Source organism: Ustilago hordei, assembly GCF_900519145.1.
Source record: "Ustilago hordei strain Uho2 genome assembly, contig: UHO2_contig_03, whole genome shotgun sequence".
NCBI lineage: Eukaryota > Fungi > Basidiomycota > Ustilaginomycetes > Ustilaginales > Ustilaginaceae > Ustilago > Ustilago hordei.
In genome coordinates, this window is record NW_024545288.1 from 25,874 (window position 1) to 51,817 (window position 25,944).

At 51.3% G+C, this 25,944-nt stretch overlaps 9 protein-coding genes across 9 annotated transcripts; 4 read left to right on the top strand and 5 right to left on the bottom strand.

The window, feature by feature from the left end:
* Positions 1 to 92: 92 nt before the first annotated feature.
* Positions 93 to 1,861, top strand: UHO2_01625 (uncharacterized protein; the record flags this gene model as incomplete). The annotated part of the gene is made up of 6 exons (XM_041559062.1): positions 93 to 287; positions 365 to 835; positions 918 to 1,050; positions 1,142 to 1,158; positions 1,253 to 1,406; positions 1,485 to 1,861. The coding sequence occupies 6 exons, from the start codon at positions 93 to 95 to the stop codon at positions 1,859 to 1,861; spliced, it is 1,347 nt and encodes a 448-aa protein (XP_041414996.1).
* Positions 1,862 to 2,058: 197 nt separating this feature from the next.
* UHO2_01626 (putative Lipase B precursor) lies at positions 2,059 to 3,090 on the bottom strand (the record flags this gene model as incomplete). Its single annotated transcript, XM_041559063.1, has 1 exon — positions 2,059 to 3,090. One exon carries the CDS (start codon positions 3,088 to 3,090, stop codon positions 2,059 to 2,061), a length of 1,032 nt encoding a protein of 343 aa, XP_041414997.1.
* A 1,318-nt stretch (positions 3,091 to 4,408) lies between these two features.
* On the bottom strand, positions 4,409 to 6,061 carry UHO2_01627 (uncharacterized protein; the record flags this gene model as incomplete). Its single annotated transcript, XM_041559064.1, has 1 exon — positions 4,409 to 6,061. One exon carries the CDS (start codon positions 6,059 to 6,061, stop codon positions 4,409 to 4,411), a length of 1,653 nt encoding a protein of 550 aa, XP_041414998.1.
* A 1,404-nt stretch (positions 6,062 to 7,465) lies between these two features.
* Positions 7,466 to 8,383, top strand: UHO2_01628 (uncharacterized protein; the record flags this gene model as incomplete). The annotated part of the gene is made up of 1 exon (XM_041559065.1): positions 7,466 to 8,383. One exon carries the CDS (start codon positions 7,466 to 7,468, stop codon positions 8,381 to 8,383), a length of 918 nt encoding a protein of 305 aa, XP_041414999.1.
* Positions 8,384 to 8,499: 116 nt separating this feature from the next.
* On the bottom strand, positions 8,500 to 9,537 carry UHO2_01629 (uncharacterized protein; the record flags this gene model as incomplete). Its single annotated transcript, XM_041559066.1, has 1 exon — positions 8,500 to 9,537. One exon carries the CDS (start codon positions 9,535 to 9,537, stop codon positions 8,500 to 8,502), a length of 1,038 nt encoding a protein of 345 aa, XP_041415000.1.
* A 253-nt stretch (positions 9,538 to 9,790) lies between these two features.
* On the bottom strand, positions 9,791 to 12,820 carry UHO2_01630 (uncharacterized protein; the record flags this gene model as incomplete). Its single annotated transcript, XM_041559067.1, has 1 exon — positions 9,791 to 12,820. One exon carries the CDS (start codon positions 12,818 to 12,820, stop codon positions 9,791 to 9,793), a length of 3,030 nt encoding a protein of 1,009 aa, XP_041415001.1.
* A 1,900-nt stretch (positions 12,821 to 14,720) lies between these two features.
* On the bottom strand, positions 14,721 to 18,182 carry UHO2_01631 (uncharacterized protein; the record flags this gene model as incomplete). Its single annotated transcript, XM_041559068.1, has 1 exon — positions 14,721 to 18,182. The coding sequence occupies one exon, from the start codon at positions 18,180 to 18,182 to the stop codon at positions 14,721 to 14,723; it is 3,462 nt and encodes a 1,153-aa protein (XP_041415002.1).
* A 4,103-nt stretch (positions 18,183 to 22,285) lies between these two features.
* Positions 22,286 to 23,674, top strand: UHO2_01632 (uncharacterized protein; the record flags this gene model as incomplete). The annotated part of the gene is made up of 3 exons (XM_041559069.1): positions 22,286 to 22,577; positions 22,620 to 23,101; positions 23,198 to 23,674. The coding sequence occupies 3 exons, from the start codon at positions 22,286 to 22,288 to the stop codon at positions 23,672 to 23,674; spliced, it is 1,251 nt and encodes a 416-aa protein (XP_041415003.1).
* Positions 23,675 to 24,095: 421 nt separating this feature from the next.
* Positions 24,096 to 25,937, top strand: UHO2_01633 (uncharacterized protein; the record flags this gene model as incomplete). Its single annotated transcript, XM_041559070.1, has 1 exon — positions 24,096 to 25,937. The coding sequence occupies one exon, from the start codon at positions 24,096 to 24,098 to the stop codon at positions 25,935 to 25,937; it is 1,842 nt and encodes a 613-aa protein (XP_041415004.1).
* Between the last annotated feature and the right edge of the window lie 7 nt (positions 25,938 to 25,944).

Below are 25,944 nucleotides of genomic sequence, written 5' to 3' on the forward strand. Positions count from 1 at the left end.
GAGTGGTCGCACATCATCGCAGCTTCCTGCCGCCAAGATCAACCTGCGTTAAAACGACGATCAGCGCTGAGACGAAAGGAGAGGTGGCAACAATGAAGTCGTTTATCGAGTATCCCAACGATCATCCCTTCTCGATCCACAACCTGCCCTATGGAAGTTTTTATACGAATCAAGATGCATCTTCACGACGATGCGGTGTTGCAATCGGTGACTGTATCCTCGATCTGCAAGCGCTTTCTTACACTACCTTCTACCCAGGTGTGTTGCCGCGGGACACGTTCGCTGGAGTAAGTGGCGCACAGCTTATCAACATTGTACAGACTCGTTACTGACACACTCTTCCTCCCTTCTCACGGTTCCGCAGCCGACGCTGAACGCCTTTATGAGCCTGGACAAAGACATTTGGCTTGTCTTCCGAGTCCAACTCCAGGAGCTCCTATCAGAAGGCTCGCCAATCAATCTCGAGACCACCATCACAGTCTCCAACGCAGCTCCGAATGTCAACGCAGAGTCGCACATCGGACGTCGGCTCTTCGTAGACCGTCTGAGCGAGGGCACAGCCATGTGTCTACCCTGCGACATTGGCGATTACAGCGATTTCTACTCCAGCCTTGAACACGCCTATAACTGTGGAGTCCTCATTCGTGGTAAAGAGAAAGCGATGCAGCCAAATTGGAGGCATTTGCCCGTAGCTTACCACGGTAGAGCATCTTCCATCGTCCCGTCTGGCACTCCGATACATCGACCGGTAGGGCAGAGGCTGAAGAATAAAGACGATACCCAGCCAGTGATTGAGCCTTGCGCGAGGCTCGATTTTGAGCTCGAAGTGGGATTTGTAAGTGCTTTTCTCATTGCTTTTGGCGATGGTGGTTATGTTCTGTTGAGCTGACTCTTTGTGTTGTCCGTGGTGATTGCAGTTCTATGGAGGTCAAGCAACAAAGCTTGGAGAGAGGCTTTCGCCAGCTCAAGCAACAGATCGGGTGTTTGGCGCTGTTCTGCTGAATGACTGGTCTGCTAGAGATATCCAGACTTGGGAGTATGTGCCGCTTGGTGAGTGTCAGCGCTGCTCGTCACGTATACTCAGCTTGAAGGGTGTTGCTAAGCCTTCTACTTCTCGACTGTGATCTCTTTCGATATGCAGGTCCCTTCCTTAGCAAGGTAAGTCATCCACCAACTGTAATGTGCGCCTGATTACAAAGGATCAGACACTGATTCCGACCTTTGACTCCCCCGCAACTTGTATGACCGACAGAACTTCGCAACAACCATCTCACCCTGGATTGTGCCCATCCACGCACTCGAAGCATTCACATGTCCAGGCTACGACCACAACCCATCCCTTCTACCCTACCTCGAAGATGCCAACAATACCAACTTTGACATTCCGCTCACTGTTTCGATTAAGCGTAAGTGCTGCCCGCTTCACAACTTTCTACCCTCCTCCCGCTGATCGCTGTTTCCTATTGGTCATTGCTGTATTGCAGCAGCCGGATCTGCAAGCGACCCAAAGGAGGGCTTCACCACCATTTCGCACTCCTCCCTCCGCCACACCTACTACACAATCCGACAAATGATCGCACATCACTCCACCACCGGTTGTCCACTCAAAGCCGGCGACTTGCTCGGAACAGGCACGCTCTCCGCACCTGGCACTGAAGGCTATGGATCTCTGCTGGAAAAGTGCGAGATGGGGAAAAGACCTTTCAAGGTGAGGTTAAGTAGAGGGGAAGAAGTTGAAAGGACTTTCATCCAGGATGGTGATAGGGTCAAGTTCGAGGGGACTGTCAAATCGAGTGATGAAGAATGGTCGATTGGGTTTGGTGAATGTGTGGGGACGATTCTTGCTGCTATACCTCTATGATAGCCCTCTTGAGCCAAACAGACATACCCAGACAGTGGTGTATAGAGAATCAAAGCAAAGTTCCATTGCAACATAGTCTGACAGAAAGGTATCAATGAGTGAAACAAAGAAGGAGCGAAGGGGAATGTGGGAGAAAGGAAGGACAAAGCAATGAGCATCACACTAACTTATCAAGGAATGTAGAAGAAGGAGCGAGATTAGAAACGAGTGACAATGCCAGAACAAGTTCTCTTACCAATCGCGAATCGTCTCGCATAAGGCTTGAGATCAGGCTCGCAGTTCTGCTTGGGTCCCGCAACAAGATTTGCACCAGCGACCAAAAGCAATGCACTAGCCTCCTTCTTGTTCTGCGGCGAGAGGGGATCGGCTGGGAGAGGGTTGCAATCGCTGGAACGGTAATCTTTCGACTGTGCCTGACCGGTGGGTGAAGCGAGAGCGCTCTTGCCGACAACATAAGAGAACTGCGAAGTGAGCGAACCGGCATGGTCGATGATAAAGAGAGGACCGCAGACGGATTGAGCCTGAATGTTCTTGGCGTTGAAAAGATGGCTCGAGTCCAAAGGAGAATTGGTGATTTGGGGTTGGACGATTTCGTCGGTAGCAGAGTAGAGGTTGGTGGTGGGGACGATCTGGTTGAGACCACCAGCATTCTGCAATGCGGTGACGAAAGCTGAGCCTGCGGTCTGCTGCCAGACACTCTGAGAGCTGAGTCCGACAGCGTTGAGAAGACCAGCTTCGATGGTACCCTTGTAGTCGGGAGCGAAGGCCATGAGGCGGTCAACCTTGCTTCGGATGCTGGGGAAAAAGGTGAGAGCCCACTGAGCAGCAAGTCCACCCTGTGACCAAGTGAGGACGGGGACCTTTTTGGATCGACTACCGGCGTAAAGGATGTTGACCGCGTTGACAATGTATTCTGCGTTGACTTGGGAGTCGTTGAGCATAAAGGGAGGGGGAGAGATCCAGCACGGGTTGTATCCAAGACGGGCGGAGAGAGGGATCCAGTTGGAGTCGAAGGACTGTTTGCCAGTGGCACCCGTTCCGGGAACGAGGAGGATGGGCTTGGATTGGGAAGAGGGGGAGCCGTTCTGGCAGGTCAAGCCGGCATCGAGGAGGGATTTGGGAGTGGAAAAGGGTGGGTGGAAGCCTTGAGGAAGTCGCTTGACCAGGGGAGAGGCGGTGACCGCCGAAGCGGCGAGGGTGAGCAAGCTGACAATCATGGAGAGTTTCATCTTGGGCGAACACTGTTGGGAGAGGGGGAGGAGGAGGGGGTAGGAGGAGGAGGGGGTAAGGAGGAGGAGGGGGTAGGAGGAGGAGGGGGTAAGGAGGAGGAGGGGGTAAGGAGAAGGAGGGGGTAAGGAGGAGGAGGGGGTAAGGAGGAGGAGGAAAGGGGGCTTGACGTTTCAACAGGGAGGAGCGAGAAGGATGGGCGTATGTATAGCTATTCATGCTTGCATGGGAGAGGCTGAAGGACACAGGGTTACGATCTCGTGCTTCCTGCTACAGACACACCAACGCACGCTCCCTCTTGCATACACACATCACGAGGCGTAAGAAGAGCGAACTTGGAGAGCATGCCCTCTTTCATCCCCAATGAGAAGCGGAGGATGAGGGTTGAGCATCGCATATACTCGCTTCTATCGATGCGCATGAATCGCACCGAACCCATGAGCGGCAGGAGCATAGAAAACAGAAAACCAAGACGTCGGCCGGTGTCATGCTGCTTAAACCCCAGGCGATGTCAACCCGCGGCGCTTGGCCATGCTTCCCTGCGGCAACTTAGGGTTGGTAGAACGATAGAGGATGAGCAGCCATTGGCACTTTGCTTGTTCGTTTGGCAAGCTAGAAGGAGGTCAAGAACTGCAGGAGCGTTGGCACTAATGTGTGAATCAAGTTTTGCCCCGCTTTCTTGTGCTTGTCGATGGAAGACGTCGATTGCGATGTTAGTCATGAACTAAGTACATAGTGATTCGAATGTATATATATATATATATATATATATATATATATGTCTCCCAGCATTCTATGTATGATACAAGGACGATCAGACTGAAACGTAACGGCAAAACTACGGGGAAACCAGGTCGGCTATCTATTAACCGGCATACCGATGACAGCCGCCATAGCCGATGCGGGTAATGTGATATACACCCGAGCGAGTGTAGGTGCTATCGGGACAGACAAGTAAAAGATGAGTAGATGATGGACTTTGAGATAGAGATGCAACTGCACGTGCCTGAGTGTGACGCAAAGCGACGAGAGAGTGAGACAGTGACAGGGTCACGTGACCGAGCGCAACACAAACCCTTGTGACAGCGTGTGAAGTTGGTGTTAGAGTTGAAGCACGTGAGCTCTAGTTCGATCTCACATCGACGCCAACTTTGCTGGCGAAAGGAGTTGGTAGGTATGCTTCTACTGTGACGGTGTCTAGTGTACATGCAATGTGAAAGCCCGATGGCAGGGTTGCGTGAGTCAGAAGGAGCGGAAAGTGGAGTTTGCCCCATACAACGGAGATGGGAGGGGATGGCAGGATCCCGACGGCAAACGATGCTATGGCTGCTGCTGCTGCTGCTGCTGTGATGATGATGGTGGAGGCGGAGACTGATAACCGAATCGGATCCGTTTGTGGACTTCATCTTGATAGTGCGCAGGATGCTGGTATGGCTGAGTGGTGCTTACTTGAGCACTTGCTGGGGCGTTGCGGTAGCCGTTACCGTTACTGCCAAATGCAGATCGATCAGTGTTAGAAGCGTGTTGACTGCTGCTGTGAGCATTGAGACTGCGTGGAGACGGTGCTGTCCGTTGTTCGTCTTTCCTTCTTCTTCTGTTCATTGCTGCTGGTGCGGCCACTGCTGCTGATGGTGGTGCTGCGTTTGCATGTGGATCCGAATCGACTTGCATCGCAGCAAGAGGACTGATAGACGAGCCTGATCCTGATCCTGAAGCAGTAGAGGCGTTGCCCGCAACCAAACCGGCATTCAAGGTATTGACACCGGCAGGAGTGAATGGACTTGCACTAGTGCTGCTGATTGGGAAAGGTGAGCTGTGTTGGCTGCTAGCCATGGCTGGTGTAAGGCCTGCACTGCCATTCCGACTTGCACTGCTACCACTGCTGCTACCAATTATACTGCCACCAATTACACTGTCACCAATTACACCGTCACCAATTACACCGTCACCAATTATACCGCCACTACTACTTGCACTGCTCTGTCCGTTGAGCTTTTCACTCCTGCTTCCGTTGAAGGCGAGGGGATGCACCTCTGCAGCGACAGGTGGCTCGGCCAGCAGATAGTCACTGTGGCTCCTCACCAAGCTAGCGTAATAATGCTGCAAGACAGTGCCGGAACATATCAACCTCCAATCGATAATCTGCAAAAACTCCTTCTCCAAGAGATTGATCTCCTGTAGACTTATACCTCCCACCTTGGCATAGTGCTCGTTGGTATTAAAGGCATCGCAAAGCGCCTTGCTCGCACACAGGATTGCGGCACAGATGAAACGATGCACTGTCAAGCCGGATATCGTGAAACCGTCGAGGCGTTCGCAGACGCGATCGATGTAGACGAGGAGGATGAGGAGGCAACATTTCTCGATCGAGGTGTATCTGGCTATACGCCGTAGATAGGCGGAAAGGGTGATATTGGGTGTTGCGCGTGAGTGGAAGCGTGTGAGTGCGGAAGGATGGAGCGGGAGGGAGTCGTTGTGTTCGGTGAGCTTGACGAGCATATCCACTACTAGGACAAGTACGTCGTCGAGTTGAGCATCGTCGAAGAGGTAGGGGAGGACTTTTGGATCGTGGGAGTGGCAAGGGGAGCCGGTAGTGGTGACGGTGGCGGTGGTAAGGGGAGCTGGTGGCGGTGGCTTGTGCAATGATGGCTGTGATGAGGATGATGAGGATGATGAGGATGATGATGACGACGCTGCTGCTACTGCTGCTGCTGCTATTTGTGCTGCTATTTGTGCTGCTGTTTGTGCTGGCTTGGACGAGTTGGGTGCTGAGAGCGCATTGAGAGCACAAGTGGAAGGATGAGAAGGTGAAGAAGCGTGTGCCGGTGCCTGTGCCGGTGCCTGTGCCGGTGCCGATGGCGATGTGAATGTGGCTGGTGCCATCCATGCTGGGACTGGAAAGCCAGAGGGAAGATGCGACGATGCTGAGGAAGCCGAGGAGAGGGAGGATGAGGATGGCAATGGATGAGTCATGGCGGGCAACAGCAAAGACTCGTCGGAAGCATGCCGAACATTCGATTGTCTAAAATCACAGCCAAGTGCACCGGTATTCCGTGTGAATTGGGTCGGGCCAGCCGGTGTGCCTATTCAGAAGTGTGATTGGTGCAGAAAAGAGAGGCGGCGCAAGAAGGGATGTCGGAGGTGCCGATGGATGGTGTCTAAGGTCTTTCTCGAAGAGTGTCGGTTGAGCCGAATGGAGAGTAGTGGGCCATGATAGCAAGCAAGCAAGGTGCCTTGAGCTTCTAAGCAGATCAGCAGTGTTCGCTTGACAAAGTGGAGGCTGACAGATTCCAGAAAAAGCGATGTCGGGCCGATCCGAAAGGCGATAAAGGCCGAATCGACGAGGCTTGGCTACCCGCTATGAACAAGAGACCCTGCTGAGTGAGATCCAGTCCATAAACCAATACAGCCGGCAGGGACGCGAGGACTTTGCGCCTTGGTCGTGGAGAGGAGCAAGAGCAGGGGAGGGTATGAGAGGAAGGTATGAGAGGAGATGGGGATGATGGTGAGAAGCAAGAGAAAGCGAAGATACGGTGTTGTGCGTGATGGAAAGTCATTCGTTGGGTCAGGAAGCTCGAATTGCGAATGTCAGCAGCAAAGCGCAGAGTCGAGGCCGAGTTGCATTTGCACTCGTTCCGTCTCTTGCCCTTGGTTCGATTCGACTTGCAATAAAGGCTGTGCTCTTTCAATGGTCCATCTTCAGTCGCTCCCATTGACAGGCTGGCCTTTGGCGGTACGAGGCGCTTAGATTCTGAGCAAGCCTACACAGACACAGGCCCAGCTAAAAGATTGCCAGACTGAGACTGCATTGTGTTAGGGGGTTCGAGGGCAAGCAAACTAACTGTATAATGTCCACCAACCGGGCAAAATTCGTGGACAGCTTAGGCGTGCTGAAGATGGCGATCCAGCAGATCTAATCGGGGAGCAGATGGACCCACGCTAACCGGAGAGAGAATAGATCTGATTTAATCGGGAATCAGACAGAGCCGATCAGAGAGAGGATGGACGCTATTGCCCGCCCGTTGTTGTACTCTGTCATTGAGGGTGATACTGCCACCTATGGGATGTAGAGCGCTCAAGGCTCTTGCCATGTTCTCCTCTCAGTCAATCGAGTATATATGTTTCTGCCCTAAAACAATAGTGACATCCTACTGAGACTCTACCCGATCGCCAGTATCGGGACCAAAACGTCTTCCTTTTTTATCAAGGCGCGCTTCTGAATCGCCGATCAACCTTTTCGTCCGCTTTCCCGATGCGTAAGCAGATTGCAAGAGTCAACTCAGCCTCAGCCTTGGTGGAAAGTACAAAAGGTTGCACGCTTTGCTTTACACCTTGTTGGCCACCTCATTCGATCTCACTCCCGCCCAACACGTAATCATGGACCAAAAGGACAACGCAAATCCCATCGTCTATCAGTCAGGCTCCAGCTCGACTCAACGACGTGCTCCCTCCAGCGCCAACTCGGAATGGTGGCGTGACCATTCGATTCACTCTTCCGTACAGTCCGTCGGTAAGGCACCTTCGGGAAACGGCATCGCCACCATCGGCTCTTGTACAAGTGCCATCTCTAGCTCCAACCTCGCTGCATCCTTCGCAAGAGCTACACGATCTACCATCGACCACGACGACGAGGAGGAAGAAGAGCAGGATGAACACCATGTAGATATGCTAGCCTCCTCTTCTTCACCCTCTCCACCCACTTTGCCCGACACCGAACTCTCCTCCTACCGCGGGAAAGTAGACCTCCCCACCTCTACCCTGGAGGAAAGCATCGACAATCAAGAAATCTACGACCTCATCCGATCCATCACTGACCCAGAGCATCCTCTCACCCTTGAACAACTGGCCGTAGTCAACGCAAACCACATCACCGTCTCGCATGGCGATCAAGCGAGGAACAAGCTCCCGCACGTTCTGCTCGAGTTCACACCTACGATCCCACACTGCAGTATGGCGACGCTCATCGGTCTTTCTCTTCGCGTACGTCTGCTTCGCGCACTGCCAGATCGATTCAAAGTCGACATTCGCGTGCGTGCCGGAACACACCAGTCAGAGAATGCAGTCAACAAACAGCTCAACGATAAGGAAAGAGTAGCAGCAGCATTGGAGAACTCGCATCTCTTCAACGTCGTACAGGCATGTCTGGCGAGTGCGGCTAGGAGAGGGAAGAGCGCAGATGAAATTGCTGGCTACCTCAATGCTCCACCGACGCCTGATGGTGTTAGTGATCAGGATCATCAGAACATCTGCAAGACTGTCGATGAGATCACGACTCGCATGGGTATTGCTGTCTAAGCTCATTTATCCCTGTACATATACCATCAATGCCAGCTCAGCTTTCCACACCCTCCGATATCGACGACTGTCGTTAAGCAATCCATACAATTACAAGTAAAAGCCTATCGAAACGCTCACCTCCTCACCGGAGTCCTTGCAGCAGAAGAAGGCCCCCAACTCGCCTGTACCGCACCTCCACCACCACCATCTCCACCATCTCCACCATCTCCACCTCCACCACCACCCTCCTGCTTGATCTTCTTCTTTTTCTTCTTTGGCCTTACGGCTTCTTCTTCATCTGGCTCCAACTGTGCTTGATCGATCTCCGGCACAGGTCCAGGCTCTAGACTGAATGCAGCCTGCATCGTTTCTCGATCGAAGGGCACTATTCTTTGTGGTGTATACTCTGGTTTGAAGAGGATCGAGATGAGCCAAGTCCCCTTTTCCGCTTTTGCTGCCCTGGCACGTTTCGAGGCAGGACGAACTCGACCGGCGAGATCTTCGACATAGTGTGCGTAGGTGGCTGGTGGTTTGCTTGCTTTCCGTGCCGGTGCAGCTGATGCTGCTGACGCTGCCAGTTGGCCAGGTGATGCAGCTAGGATAGCGGAGGAATGCGTGTGGAGTGAGAATGTAGGTGCGCCTCCGTTGAGTTGAAGTGCAGGCGTAGAGATGCGACCGGTGCTAGAGGCAGCATGAGAAGCATGAGAAGCATGAGAAGCATGAGAAGCATGAGAAGCATGAGAAGCATGAGAAGCATGAAAAGCAAGAGAAGTCTGGTTGGCTGTCCCTCTTGTTGCTGGCTTTCCGGAACGAGGGGTTGCATTAGCTGTATGCAATCCTGGTGTTGCTCCTTGCGCCGTTGCTGATCCTGAGCCTGAGCCTGTTGCTACTGTTGGCGTAGCGCCCTGTGCTTCTCCTGTCGCTTTCGAGTTGGATGATGTGGTAGCCGTTGCTTCTGCTACATTCGCGCATGTCGACCCAGCCTTGTCGCCTTTTACTGTGTCTGGATTGTATGGACGTACAGCACGGTCGTATATGGGCATCAAGCCAAACAAGCTAAGCATATCTTGTGTCCCATTGAGATACGCGCGGGGCAGTTGCGCAGGTTTGTTTGTCGTTGATGGCAGATATGGCGGTAATTGCGGTGATGTGCAGCTGGATGAGGCTGTCATTGCCGATGTCGTGGCAAGAGGCAAAGAGGCAAAGAGGCAAAGAGGCAAAGAGCGAGAGAGGCAAAGGGAAAAGGTGTAAAAGAAATGAAGATAACAATTAATATACGGCGTTATCGGGGTCACGATCAGACTCCCTTTACCACAGCCGTATGTTCTATGTAATGCTTAGTTTTCATGGTGTGAGACTGAATGACAAACACATATATATACTCCATTCACTGCTCTGGTCCTATTTGAGGCAGGATGTGTCTCTTCATTTGTACTCCTGTGTTGCTATGATACCAGGTGCCACTGTGCTGTCACCATGACAACAATTACGTACCTCATTGTACTTCTCGCTTACGTGAGCCTCCCGTGTCTCAATGTCTCGGCCGTAACATGTGCATCTTGCTTGAGATGCCGACGCATCTTCAACTCCCCCCTTCGGCGGGATCTCCAGTCCTATCATCCTAGCCAATCGTGAGGTGTTAAGACCCTGTAAGGGTTTTGTCAAGACATCTGCAACGTTGTTTGCCGTTCCGACATATTTGATTTCCACATCGCCCTCTTGCACGTGATCGCGAACGAAATGATACTGTGTGTTGATGTGCTTTAACTTCCAATGTTTGGCTGGGTCTTTACTCACCTGTATGCACCCCTGGCTATCTGTGTATAGTACGGGCCGAACGTCCGTGGTCTCCAAATCCCGGAGCAAATATGAGAAGAATAAGGTTTCTCGCACCGCTTCGGAAGCGGCGACAAACTCTGCTTCGACTGCCGACAATGCCACACACTTCTGAACGTGTGATTTCCAACTCACTGGACACCCATATACATATGTTATCGACCCCGAGGTGCTTCTTCGTCCATTTGTGGGGTCGGATGCCCAGTTTGCATCGGTATACGTCGTTACCGGTGTATCCGAGTGCTCGTTTGTCTCCCCTCCTAGGTGCAGCTGATATTCGTTCGTTTGGTTCAGGTACTTTACCATGCGAATGGCTGCCTTCCATGCACTGTCGATCGGGATCGACATATATCGCGCCAATACGCTGACAGCAAAGGCAATATCTGGTCGGGCTGTGTTGGAGACCCATAATAGTTGGCTGACCAATTCTTGATACTTCTTTGCTCGCTGAGGTTCACATCGCTCGCCTCCGGCGACGTTCGCTACACTCAGCATGGGTACCCAAGATTTCTCGTTTGCTCCTCCTAACCATTTGTTCACCATTTCCTTAATGTATGCCGTTAGACCCAGAGATATCCTCCTCTGTCTTCTATCACGTGTGATCTTGATACCCAGAAATTCTTTGATTCTTCCATTGTCTTGCGTCTCCCATTTGTCCATGATCTCTCGCTTTGCGTGGTCTACTTCATCACGACTGGGTGATGTTATTAGCATGTCGTCCACGTATGCTGTGATGATCGTGATCTTGTCGCCTGTCCCTCTTGAGTATAGGCATGGTGTGCTCGGCATGCAATGGAATCCGATCGTCCGGAGATGTGAGTCTAACTCAATGTTCCATTCTCGGCCCGATTGTTTCAGACCGTACAGTCCTTTCACTACCTTCAACACTTTTCCAGGTGGTATTTCGATTCCTACTGGGGGCTTGAGGTATACATCATGGTGTATAGTGGAGTTCAGGTACGCTTGCTTTACGTCAATAGAATCCATTTCCCAATCTCGTACTGCTGCGACAGCAATCACCCCTCGAATGGATTGGATGGGTGCTACTGGTGCGAAGACCTCTGTATAGTCGATGCCCTCGCGTTGAGTGAAACCTCGTGCCATGAGCCGGGCTTTGAACTTTGTCGGCACGAGGTTTGCATCGGTTTTGATCTTGAGTACCCAACGTGTGTCGACGGTATTTGCACCCTTTGGGAGGTCGACTATCTCCCATGTGCCCATCGCCTCCAATCCATCCAGCTCCTTTCGCATGGCCTCCTCCCAGTGCTTTCTGTCCTTTCCACTCATTGCTTCATGTATGGTTGGGTCCAGGTTCTTTCTCCGTTCCGGTCGCGTCGCTACGAGTCCATAGAATTCGCTGTCAATTTGAGTTTCGGCGATTGGTCCTTGTTCCATCACCTCTGCTGTTCCTTCGCTTAATCTTTCTTCCGGGTCTGTCTCCATATCCATGTATTCTCGTAGTGGCTCTTCATCTGTTTCGTCGAATATATTTTCTTTGTTGTATCCTAGATCTTCGAAATTCTCCTCTGTCATCATCATTGGGGGTGCCTTTGTGTCAACCGGTCGCCACTCTGTTCTGTCTGACCAGCACTTTGATTCCATGAATTTTGCTGAGTTGCTCCAGAAGATGTTCGGATTGTAGTCCGGGCTGTAGAAGAGCCAGCCCTTCCTTTCTAGACTGTACCCTAAGAAAATGGATGCGACGGCTCGCTGGTCCAGTTTCTTGTTGTCCCGTTTAACTTTGGGTATGTTTACCCATGCCAGACAACCAAACACTCGTAGGAGCTTTAAAGCTCGTTCCGGCGACTTGCCAAACATCGCTTGATAAGGGAATTCATTATCAACGCTCGGGGTGAGGTTTATTTTGAACGCCGCAGCTCTGATCGCATATGGCCAGAACTTCTTCGGTAGTCTCCTCTGCATTAGCAACGTTCTCATCTTCTCTCCAAGGGTCCTGTTCATTCTTTCTACCCGTCCATTTTGTTTGCTGTTGTACCCTATGGTGGTTTGCCACTCTATGCCCTTTTCTAAAGACCATTCTAATGCATCATTGCTTTTCCATTCCGTTCCTTGATCGGATCGGATCGCTTTTAGCTTCCGATCCGTCTGTGTCTCCAGGAACGAAACAATCCTTTTAAGTTGCATAAAGGCATGACTCTTTCGTGTCAATGGCTGTGCATACACATACTTGCTATGATCGACGACCAGCACCAATGTGCATGTGTACTCTGTCACATGGGACGAGTCTATTATTAGATCGACGTGGATAAGATCCAGGGGCCCTACGGCTCTTTCGCCGCTACCTTTCCCCATCCGAGCGCTTGTGCTCTTGGATCGTATGCACTGCTCACATGTCAGAGCAGTGTTTGGATCCAATTTCATGGTATGCTTATCCTTTAACTTGGTTGTGATCACCTTAGCTTTATCTCTTCCTGGGTGCCCGAGATGCTCATGCCATAGTTGTTGCTTTGAAACTTTCGGCTCATTCTCAATATGCTCAAACTCCTCATCAACACCTTCAAACAATGGTGCTGATGTGGCCATCGCGCTTTCTTGCCATGTGTCGCCTCGGAACTCCAGAAGTCCTCGCTCGCGATTCTTTGCAATCTTAAGTGTCATGCCGTTTGTTAGAAAAATTTGGCTGCCGGTTGTGTCCAATATCACTCGTGCTCCTTCATCCGTTAATGAATTTGTTGACAGAAGGTTAACATTAAGGTGCTTTACATACAATACATTTTGCAGAGAGATTTCCCCGTAATCTGTTGATATGCTTGCATCTCCTATAGCTGCCACTTCCAAGACCTCGCTTCCGGCAGTAATTATCCGCTTTCAGCAAGTTCTCGGGTGGATGAGCATGCTGTAGTCGTTCACCATATGGTAACTCGCCCCCGAGTCCAAGATCCAATGAGCTGTTTCTTTTGTGTTCGAGGGGTCCTGCCATTTTATTGGGAGGGTGAGGGAGCACCACGCTTCCTATTTAGGTTCAGCGAGGGGGGAGTCCTTGGGAATGGTAACCAAGGCGTCGCATTGACTGATACCATGTCCCGGTCGCTTGCAGACCCAGCATCGGATTCGGCGTGATTTGCTTGCATTCCTCGAGCTCGCGTGGCTGTTGTCGGCTTCGGCTTCGGTCTCTCCGGCCCGTTCGTTTTGATCGTCATTGCCGGCAGTTCTAGCACTGGCTTGTCGAGGGTCGATCCTTTGTGCGGGGATGCTCTCAACAGCAGTCTGCCGGATGCTTAGTGCAGTAGCAAGGGCGTTGAAATCGATTTGATGGATGGTGGCAACCGTCTCCTTGTACACCGGATGCCGGATCGTGCATTTTGTCAGGGGTCTCGCGCCTGAAACCCAGGTCGGTCTGTCGAGATACTCGGTGACTATTAAACTGTGTGACAGCTATTGTCTCGGTATCGGTGACTATCAAGTTGTGCAGTGACAGCAGGTGGCGTTCGTTGTATATACTATCGTAGGTTTCGGCTGACCTCTGTGGACACTCCGTTCAGGGGTAGCTCGGCACGATCAATATCAATGTTATGATGACACCAAGGTCTGGTGTGGGTGTTGATGATGATGAGGTTGATGGTGTTGGTGATGAGATTGGTGATGTCGATGATAATGAGGTTGATGGTGTTGATGATAAGGTTGGTGGCGTCGATGATAATGAGGTTGATGGTGTTGGTGATAAGGTTGGTGACGTCAACACGAGTGTCCAGTGTGTTGACTTGATGCTTGAAGTGATCCCCGGACCGCAGTGGACTACTGCCTTCGGTTCTATCTATATCCGGACCGCTAACCTGCTATGGGCGCCTTCGGACGTCAGGTAGTGGTGATACAACACACACACTACGATGAGGAGCAACCTTGATAGATTGCTGCTATGCTGACTGAAACTAATGTATACTTATGCTGAAGTGATAACTAGTTATGGTGAGTAGAGTGGATGGGGATCCACTCGACCTATGATGATGAGAAAGCATGGTTATATACCTCTTCACAGCATTGCCAGCGATGCTGCTCCTGCTCTCTCTCCAGAGAGTACCTTCTTCATCGAGTACTGCTCAGGGCCTCTCCTGCTTGGCACCCCTGTGCCTCTTGTCGACACTGCTCCTCCTCCTCATGACCTGGTGTCGACTCCTTCGACACTGCTCCTCCTCCTTTGATCAGTGACAGTTCCTTTGGCTCTTGTCTCTCGAGCCCCTGAGTGGTAACCATCTGCATGCTCCTTGAGCTTGGTCCTCTTCGTGGCTGTGCTTGGCCCTCCTTTGCATGTGAGTCCATAGGAGTCCATGGTCTCCATGGAGACTGCACTACGACCATGCTTTCTACTGGTGTCGACTAGGTCTTCGATACCTGTGCTCCTTCCATATGAACCCATGACCCTCCTGCTTCTTGAGCATCCAGGCCCATGACACTACCCCCCTCTTAAGAGCCGAGCTCCGTCGAGGCATGCTCTGGTCTGGTTCATGCTGACTCCTCCTCCTTGACAACATCGCCAACATCATCCTTCCTCTTCCTCTCTCTACTCCTCCTGTTCTCTCCTCCTCTCTCCACTCTGTCTACTCACTCGTCCCCCCTCCGACACCTCATACTCCTGGATGAGGTCGGGACAGTTGAGGTTCTCTACTGGTTCCCATGAAGCAGCTTCCTCTGAGTACCCTCTCCACAACACCTTGTACTCCGTAGTCCCATTGTGTGAACGCTTGTCGATGAGTGCTTCGACTTCGAAATCGAGGTCCTCATCTGGAAGTGATGGTATGGTGGGCTGTTCAGCACGTTGAGGAAGAGAACTTGTTCTTGCTGGCTCGAGCATGGAGACATGGAACACATCATGCACCCTAAGGTTTGCTGGCAATGTGATTCGATAAGCTCGGCGTCCTACCCGTTCCTGAACTGGGTAGGGTCCTGCGAACCGGGTGTCTAATTTGGGTGTGGGTCTCCTTGTCTTCCAGTTTCGTCGGTTGATATAGACCATATCACCCACCTTAAACTCGATGTCCTTGTGCTTCCTGTTATACTGGTTTACTGATCTACGTTGTGCCTCTCTGATCTGCTCCTGGAGGTACTTGCAACGCTCCTTTCCATCCATGAGGTACTCGAAGCGACCTGGATCATTGACTCCTAGTCGTTGAGGGATGTCAGGATGAGCTTTGGGGTTCCATCCATAGCATGCAAAGAATGGTGAGACACCAATGCTGTTGTGGACCGTGTTGTTATATACAAAGGCCGCAGTGTCCAGCAGGTTGGCCCAGTCATTCTGCTCATAGTTGCAGTACATCCTGAGATATTGCTCTATGACCTGATTGACTCTCTCTGTCTGACCATCAGTTTGAGGATGGTAGGCCGTGCTAAGTGAGTGCTTCACACCCATTTGCTCTGCAAATGCCTTCCATGCTCCTGATATGAACTGCCTGCCTCGGTCCGAGACCATGTGATCTGGGTATCCGAAGAGTCTAACCATGTGTCCATATAGCAATACTGCAGTCTGTTTGGCTGTGACTGTCTTATGGGTTGGAGCTAGTATGGCAAACTTGGTTAACCTGTCGACGATGACTAGGATAGAGTCATAGGTCTTGGAGTCATACTTCTTTGATGGTGGTAGTCCTTCAATGAAGTCGAGGGATATGGAGCCCCAGGGCCTGTCTGGGGTTGCTAGTGGCTGTAGCAAACCATATGGACGGTGACGAGGAGCTTTGTACCTAGCACATACAGGACAACTTGCTACATAGTCTGCAATCCAAGCTGTCATGTTTGGCCACCAGTAATGTCGTTGAGCTGCCTTGATGGTAGCATCTCTTCCTACGTGTCCAGCAGTGATACCATCATGGCATTGGGTCATCACCATGAATCGCAGATGCTCTACAGAGAGAGACTGTCCATCTACCTCTTTGGCACTCCTTGAGTGTCGGTTGTTGGTCCTCCCTGGCATGATCACCTTGGGGATAACCAACCTTCCTCCACTGTACCATAGGTCATCCTTGAGTTCGAAAGGCTTCTTCCTATGTATCTCCTGTAGCTCTTGGTCTAAAGGCTGGAAGATCTTGACCAGGTCTTTGAGACCTTTTGATGCTATGGACTCCATCGAGATCATGGGGGCCACTAGGAGCGAGTCATGGTCTGCTGTCTCCTTGAACACTCGAGGAGGCAGTAGTTGCCTCACATTGTGATCCTGCTCTTCACCGGCTGGTTGCATGTCTGTCCTTCTGGTGAGAGCATCGGGCTCACCACCTTTGTCTCCTGGTCGATACTGCAATATGAAGTCGAAGTCTGCTAGTAGTATTGCCCATCGAGCTTGTCGTCCTGTGATGCGTCTCTGTGACTTGAAGTACTTGAGGGCTTCATGGTCAGTGAGGATGACCAGTTGGTTCGGTAGTCCAGCTAGCATGTGTCGCCACTGAGTGAGGCAGGCGACCACAGCTAGGAGCTCCTTATCATGGATCTCATAGTTCTTCTCGGCAGAAGACATCTTCCTAGAGTAGAAGGCCACTGGATGCCATCGTCCTTCATGCTCCTGCTTGAGCACTCCTGCTATAGCAAAGTCACTTGCATCAGTCTCCAACCTTGTTGGAAGGTGGTAGTCGAAGTGCTGAAGCACTCCTGCTGATGTGAAGGCCTGGATGAGCTTGTGGAAGGCCTGTTGGGCCTCCTCTGGTAGCTCGAGCTTCTTGAACCGTTCTATAGGCTTTACCAGTGCTGTCAAGGGCTTGGCTATGCGAGCAAAGTGGGCTATGAACCTTCGATAGAAGTTGGCAAAACCCAGGAACCTCTGGATGTCATGGATTGACTCTGGCATTGGCCACTCCTTGACAGTGCGCACCTTTTCTGGGTCCATCTCTATGCCCGTTGGCTTGATGATGTACCCCAGGAACTCGACTGTCTTGGTGTGGAACTCACACTTCGACAGCTTAGCAAAGAGCCTGTTGCTCCTTAAGCGAGTGAGGACCTCGGTGACATGCTTCACATGTACCTCTTCAGTGTCACTGAAGATCAGGAAGTCATCTAAGTATACCACTACATATACTCCAATGATGTCTCGGAAGATGTCATTGATGAATGACTGGAAGTGAGCCGGAGCATTGGCTAGGCCAAAGGGCATCACTAGGTACTCATAGAGTCCCAACTGAGTGCCAAAAGCTGTCTTCCATTCATCTCCTTTAGCAATCCGGATGAGGTTGTATGCTGCTCTAAGGTCTAGCTTGGTATAGATCCTTGCCTTCCTGAGTAAGAACAGCTGCTCCTCGATGAGGGGCAATGGTGCCCTGTTCTTGACAGTGATCTCGTTGAGACCTCTGTAGTCCACACAGAGTCTGAGACCTCCATCCTTCTTTGGTACGAAGAGCACTGGTGATCGTGCCGGGCTCTTCGATGGTCTTATGAACCCCTTCTCGAGGTTCTCATCCAAGTATCTCCTCAACTCGGACATCTCCTTGGGTCCCTTAAGGTATAGGGGCCCTTGAGGTGGCTTCCCTCCTTCTATCAACTCGAGGTGGAGATCATGCTCGGTATGATGGGGCAGCTTGTCTGCTTCCACCTCATCAAACACATCTCGCAGGTGTTGGTATGGCTTTGGTATGTCTGCAGCCGTCACCACCTTATCTACCTCCACCTCCATCTCGACTCCTTTGTCTGCGCCTGTAGGTACAAAACCAAAGGCTGGGAGTGATGATGGTGGCTCCTCTAACAGCATGAACCCTATGGGTCCATCTTCCAGAGCTGCTCGTAGTATGCGCTCTGCTGAGACAAACTCGTTACCATGAAGGGTTGGTCTCCTCATGGTTAGGTCCCCTGCTCTTGCTGCTTCAGGGGGTCTCCTAGGGGGTCGGTCCTGCTCCTGAGTCTTGAACTCCAGCTGGCCCGTATCCCATTGTATGGTGGGTTTGAGCCTCCGTAGCTCAGTGAACCCCAGGATGAGGTCATAGTCCGCAGTGTCGGCCACTGAAGCTTCGACCACACCCAGATTGTGTGTACCAATAGATACCTGCATGCTCGCAGAACTATTGATGGAGAGTTGGTGCCCGGTGACACCATGGATCGATATTGTTTTTATGGGTTTTGTGGGTATTTGGTACTTACTAATGAAAGAATCTGAGACTATGGACAAACCAGCACCGGTATCAGCTAGTATCCGAGCAGGATGGTCTTGAACCATTCCAGAGAGCTCCAGTACTGCTTTGCCTCCACTGGTAGAGAAACATACTTGACAATCTTGACATATACAGAGTGATGGCGAGGAGGTTTGTAGAGCAATGCATGCCATCAGTGCATCACCCCACTGACGTTTCCCTCGTCGTCATCATCATCGTGCTCCTCCTCGTGATCGGGGTCCATGGGTTGCTGGTATGAGCTGAGGTCCATGGCCTCGGGGTCACCTGTCTCAGTGCTGCCTGTGTGGCCATCTCCTGAGTCGGTGGCCTCCTCGAAGGGGTCTGCTGTGGTGACCATAACCTTTGGTCCCATGGGTCGAGAGCTAAGAGGGTTTACCCTCCTGCTGGGGCAGTCTCTGGCCCAATGGCCGATACCCTTGCATACATGACAGGTGTTGATACCTGATGGAGCAGGGCTTCCTTGCTTCGAGGGTTGGGTGGGATGATGAGGAAGGGGTCGGTTTAGGTTTTGTATAGTTGCTTGTGTAGTTGCTTGTGATGGTGATCGAGCTGGATAAGTTTGAGTGGGTTGTCGGATGGGGATCGAACTTTGATTTGGCCGAGACCCAGTTCTTAGTGGAGGTGATGTGGTGTTTGGGAGTGAGTGTCTAGCTGAGGACTGCTGTAGTAGCATCCTCTGTCGATCGATCTCCTCAACCTCTCGATACCACTCCCATCTCTTCCCAGGTGGATTCCTCTCGAACTTCTCCTGTATGCTACGAGTGAGACTACCTCTGAAGAGATCAATCACTAGCTCATTGTCATCTAGGTTGACCTGTCCTTCCAAGTCTCTGAACCGCTCTACATGACGTGTGGCGGCACCGGGAGCATCACTTGTGAGTCTGAGAGCCAACAGCTTGTTGTATGCCTCCATCCTAGCATTGCGTGGGTTGAACTGCTCTGACAGTCGCTCTGTGAAGTAGTGCCAATCATTGAACAACCTTCCTTCTCTAGCTCTATCAATACGGAGCTTGGAGGTCCACCACTCCCTTGCTGTCCCTTCCAGTTGAGCACCCATGTGATTGATCATCCTAGACTGCTCATACACCTGGTTGAACTTAAACCATGCTTCGGCTTCTAGAATGAAGATCTCCATGTCTCGGGGATTGAACTTTGGAAAGGGGGTGGCAATGGGCTTTGACCGGTTAAGCTCTGCCATGATGCTGGTATCCTCCTCGTGGTCCAGGGGGTAAGGATCCGTCCTAGTCCTGCTGTAGGGGTCCAGCTTAGTCTTGACATATCTTGGCCCAGTAGGTGAAGCATACTTCTCGTAGTTGATGTCCTCCTGCTCATCCAGGTTGAATGAGACTGATCGCCTTGGTCGTGGAGCTGGAGTAGGAGTATGTGGGTCTCCTATCAAAGACTCATCTCCTCCTCCTGCTTGGTCCTCTGAGTGAGAGAGGTCCATTGTCTCCTCCCTACCCAGCTGAGCTCGTTGTAGTCGTTCCTCTCGATGACCCTGCCTAGTAAGCTCTAGCTGAGCTTCCAATAGAGTGAGTAGTCTATCGAGCTTATTGTTGAGGTCTGGGTCCGTCATGGTGATCGTGAGGAGCTGCTTGAACGATCCACTCTAATGTCAGGGGTCTCGCGCCTGAAACCCAGGTCGGTCTGTCGAGATACTCGGTGACTATTAAACTGTGTGACAGCTATTGTCTCGGTATCGGTGACTATCAAGTTGTGCAGTGACAGCAGGTGGCGTTCGTTGTATATACTATCGTAGGTTTCGGCTGACCTCTGTGGACACTCCGTTCAGGGGTAGCTCGGCACGATCAATATCAATGTTATGATGACACCAAGGTCTGGTGTGGGTGTTGATGATGATGAGGTTGATGGTGTTGGTGATGAGATTGGTGATGTCGATGATAATGAGGTTGATGGTGTTGATGATAAGGTTGGTGGCGTCGATGATAATGAGGTTGATGGTGTTGGTGATAAGGTTGGTGACGTCAACACGAGTGTCCAGTGTGTTGACTTGATGCTTGAAGTGATCCCCGGACCGCAGTGGACTACTGCCTTCGGTTCTATCTATATCCGGACCGCTAACCTGCTATGGGCGCCTTCGGACGTCAGGTAGTGGTGATACAACACACACACTACGATGAGGAGCAACCTTGATAGATTGCTGCTATGCTGACTGAAACTAATGTATACTTATGCTGAAGTGATAACTAGTTATGGTGAGTAGAGTGGATGGGGATCCACTCGACCTATGATGATGAGAAAGCATGGTTATATACCTCTTCACAGCATTGCCAGCGATGCTGCTCCTGCTCTCTCTCCAGAGAGTACCTTCTTCATCGAGTACTGCTCAGGGCCTCTCCTGCTTGGCACCCCTGTGCCTCTTGTCGACACTGCTCCTCCTCCTCATGACCTGGTGTCGACTCCTTCGACACTGCTCCTCCTCCTTTGATCAGTGACAGTTCCTTTGGCTCTTGTCTCTCGAGCCCCTGAGTGGTAACCATCTGCATGCTCCTTGAGCTTGGTCCTCTTCGTGGCTGTGCTTGGCCCTCCTTTGCATGTGAGTCCATAGGAGTCCATGGTCTCCATGGAGACTGCACTACGACCATGCTTTCTACTGGTGTCGACTAGGTCTTCGATACCTGTGCTCCTTCCATATGAACCCATGACCCTCCTGCTTCTTGAGCATCCAGGCCCATGACACATTTCTGCAGAGCCGAGAACAATGTATCATCGGCGAATGGTTTGCCGAGGAGACTGCTTTCAGTTTGTATGGACCGGATCTCTTGAATTAGCTTTCTGGCGTCCGAGTTAAACATCTTTGTATCGTTGAGTTGCGAGATAAGCGCAAGTCTGTAAGACGTCTTGGTGGCTTCATTCGTGAGGCCGTTTTCAATCTTTCTCCATACTTGGTTGAAAGTAAGGTACTCCTTGATTACATCTAGAACGAGGTAATTTACATTGTGTTCTCCGGTAGTGTCGATTGTTCCACGCAGGGCGTTGATTAAAGCATCGTCGAGGGAGCGGCTCCATTTCGGGTGTTTCTTGTCATACGTTCCCTCGAGATGTTTCATCGCATGAGGCACGGATCGGAGGAAAGATTTCACGTGAGCGCTCCAGCTATGATAGTTTCGTGACGTGAGCTTTGGCACGGGTTCGAGGAGCTTTGCTAGGGTGCGAAAGTTATATCGTTTGTCGCCATCATCAAAGTCGGAGTCGGAATCGGTGTCTTCGTCGGCTTCATCGTTGATGGCCTCCAGCTCGTTCTTGCTCGTGGCATTATTGTCGACCCGAACCTGGGTGTTCTTGCCTTTTCTGCTTCCTTTGGTCCTCGTTTCGGTGTCTTCTACCATGGTTGTCGGCGAGTTTCGGTTAGCTCGGTGATAGCTTCTTCAGACTCTTAATCAAATGAAGATAACAATTAATATACGGTGTTATCGGGGTCACGATCAGACTCCCTTTACCACAGCCATATGTTCTATGTAATGCTTAGTTTTTCATAGTGCGAACCTAAATGACAAACACATATATATACTCCATTCACTGCTCTGGTCCTATTCGAGGCAGGATGTGTCTCTTCATTTGTACTCCTGTGTTGCTATGATACCGGGTGCCACTGTGCTGTCACCATGACAACAATTACATACCTCATTGTACTTCTCGCTTACGTGAGCCTCCCGTGTCTCAATGTCTCGGCTGTAACATGTGCATCTTGCTTGAGATGCCGACGCATCTTCAACTAAAAGTAATGGCGATTGAGAATTGGAATCTGTGAAATTGTTGCCCGATTTAGTGGGAATCGGGAGATCATCATTTGGCAGAAAGTTGCGATTTGAGTTTATGTAGTTTTGTTAGATCGAAGTCTGTGCACATGTAAGCCTGCTTCTACCAACACCATCGGCTCGTGGATGATCGATCATCTTCCTAGTCACCCTGCCACCATCGCACAGCAGAGACCTGAGCTGATATACGGCACGAGGGCATCATGTTCGGCTCCACTCCAGCCGCGTCTACCGGCTCCACACTGGGACGATCCGCGTCGTTCTCCTTCTCTCAACCACCAGCGAACAAACCTTTCTCTGGCACTTTGGGCGGATTCTCTCTCGGAGGCGCTGCCAGCAATACCGCCACAAGCACAGCAACGGCAAATACAACCCCGTCTGCTGCTCCAGCAGCAGGTGGATTCAGCTTTGGTGCCAAACCAGCTACGACAACGAGCACTGCGCCTGCAACAGGTGGCCTCTTTGGCGCCAGTACAACACAACAGCAGCAACCAGGGCAACAGCAACCAGGACCAGGGCAGCAGCAACCAGGACCAGGGCAGCAGCAACAACTGCAGCCATCAACAGGTTTCGGCGGTGGACTGTTTGGAGCATCGAACAACACTGCTTCTACTTCGGGTGGTCTGTTTGGTAGCAAGCCCGCAGCACCAGCGGCTGGTGGATTCTCTTTCGGCAACACGGCTTCGACATTAACTGGCGGCCTATTTGGCTCTTTCACACAGCAACCGCAACAGCAACAACAGCAACAACAACAACAACAGCAACAACAACGACCACAAATCGCATTCGGAGGCTTGCAAGGGCAAGCACAGAACCAGGCCGGGGCTCAATCTCCATTCGCGCGATTCGGCTACTACCAGAAAGAGCGCTTCAATGATCTCCCCGACGAGGCAAGAAAGCTGGTTGAAGAGCTAGAAAGTCACATCTCAACACAGACACAGCTGAGAGAGGAGCTCAAGACGAAAAACTTTGGTCAAGAGATTCGAAAGTGCGCTGCTGAGTGGCACGAGCTTGACTCTGTATGTTTCGCTTTTCCTATCGAGCATTGACTGTATGCCATGGTGTGCTGCCTACTAATCTCGTTGCTAACCGTGCTTGCTCTTTGACACAAGCAGGCCTTGAAATCGCTCTCAGCAACCCTCGACACGGACGAGAACGAAACGAACGACGTTTGTTGCCTCCTCGAAGGTGATCGCACCACAACCTCGACGCTCTACTCGATCATTGCCAACGCCAAGGAGGCTCGTTCCGATGGCTCGTCTTTCGTCGAATGGTTGCAGACCTTCTTCTCCGATCTCGCGATCGAATACCGCGATCGTATCGCCCGATACTCGAGCACGGTCGAGACGATCCAACACCATCTTGAGAGTTTGAACTGCAGAGAAACGTATACACCGCAGGCTATTTCAGATGCGATCCATGCTCAGCATGAAAGCTTTATGACGTTGGCAGGAGAGGTGGCGCTATTGCATGCCGAGGTGGAGGCGTTGAAGAAGGACTATGCCAAATGGTACAAGGCGGTGAATAGGAGTGTAAGGGATCCGTTTGGCAGTATGAGCGGGTTAATGGCTAGTGTGCCTCCTGCGGCGTAGAGTGGATGGAGGATGATACAGTATAGCAAGACTTTGATTGTAACAAGGCGGGGCAATTGCATTGTACTGTACCTGGACACAAACAATCCTACAGATATGGCCTTTGCGGGCGTAGAGACTGGGTTTGGTTCGCCTTCTGTGAGAGTGGTTGGTGCTGATTGTGATTGTGTGGGTCGCTGGATATGCAACCAAGGTTTTCTTTGGTAGCGGTGTTCGTTGATGAGCCTCTGTGCAACCAAGTCATGATGAGAAGAACGTCGACGACAAAGGTGGGATCTGCGACAAGCCGGAATTTGGCTGTGTTGACGAGCAGCAAGTGTTCGACTTGGGTGCTTGTCTTGACCATCGCTCCTTGCTTCATCACCACCTTCATCCTCACCTCGCCACCAACCTGCTTGGCCACTCCACCCTCTTTGCCGCCATGCACGACTTTGTATCCCACATCCTACGACAATACTTCCAGGCTACATCATGGAACGAGTACAACTCCTACCTCCATCTTACCTCTTCTTCCTCGGCGATCCTTGATTTTCGCGTTCCCACCGGTCTATCCCTTTCGATATCCGCTTCTCCAACCCCGCCGTTCTTTACAACATACCGATTGGGTGCGCTACCGAACCTTGGTGCTGGAATTGGGTATATCTATGCCAGTACAAGGGAGCCGATTGACTTTGGGAAAAGTTCGAGGGATGTGAGGTTGAAGGAGATTATTGAGCGCTTTCGCATAGTCGAATCGCCTAGACGACCAGTATCAGTAGCAAGGACCAAGCAAGACGAGTGTTATTGGCTAGCTGGACAAGTAGATCTCGATTCAACATCACCAGCGCCGCTTCGAGGCAAGGAGGAAGAAGGAGCGGGAGAGTATCTGATATACGGATGCATGCATGTTCCATCAGCCCGACTAGATGCTTTATGGAGCCGTCGAGTGACCCGGACAACACAACTGATTGTGACAGCCGTGTCTACTCCGCCAAAGTATCCATTGAATGCGATACAGGATGCAGCGACATACACCGCCTCCTCATCCACCACCGCAGCAAAGTCCGGAGGTCCAGCAGGAAGCGTAGAGAAAGTAGAGGCTTCAAGCGCAACTCTCTCTTCCTCCTCCTCCGCAAACCTCTCGACATCTCAGACTGCAGCAGCAGTAGCAACTGCAACAAGTGATCTCGGTCCACCAGGATCAACAAACCTACAATTCACATTGCAGAGAGATACAGGAAGGTGGTTTACAGAATACAGCTATTCCGTCGATGATGCCTTGTGGGGGTTTAGAGTGCTACACAACTTTGCATATCCCTCGGACCCCTCTTGCTTATCCTCCAATAGTGATGCCGTACACTCAACAGAATCCGTCTCAACTTCAGCGCAGACAGCAACAGAAGTGGACACGGATGCGGGAGGAGGTCTAAGAGGCCGCTTCTCAGCAGGAGCAGAAGTCTTTGTCAGTGCTGTCGAGAAGAGTGCTGGTCTCTCTACCGGCATTCGATTCTCCACGCTACCAGATACACCATCTTCTTGGACACTGCCAATCATCAGCCCAGACTGCACCCCTGAAAAAGGCCCATCGCAACCTCCCACAGTGATCACGGCAACACTGAACCCAATGATGGGACACCTGAGCACAGCGTATGCAGCTAGGATGGCCAAAGATGTGGTGGTGTGTAGCCGCTTCGATTTCAACGTTTATAGCTACGAAAGTGAATGGTCTCTTGGTGGAGAATATTGGTTGAGAGGCAATACAGGTGGGCTAGGGCAAAGCGACATGGTGCAACCGGTACTTGCTGAGACTAAAGAATCTACTTGTTCGAGACCTGTGATTGCCTCTTCTCCAAACCTATCATTGCGAGATGCAGGATCACCAAGGACCAACTTTTCAGACGAAACTGCAGCACCAGATGGCAAAACTGCAAGTGGATCGCTAGAACCGCATGAAACTCTCTCGCCGCCTTCCCATCTCTGCCCAGCAATGCCACCACAGCTAGTCACTGCTCCTGCTTGCAGCGCACATTCCAAGATGCTCTCTCCAATCACAGGTGTCCTCAAAGCGCGCATCTCGACCACTTCCGACATTCGTTTACTCTGGCAAGGCCGTTTATCCAACTGTCTTGTCTCGCTAGGCGTCAAAGCAGATCTTTCATCCACCTCGCTCTCGCCTCATTCGCGCAGCACAGCATCTTTGCATGCATCCCACGGCAAAATGGGCATAGTAAAAAGTCTCGGTCTGGAAGTAATGTATTTCTCCGCCCCCGAAGAGATCGATTAGCCCTCCC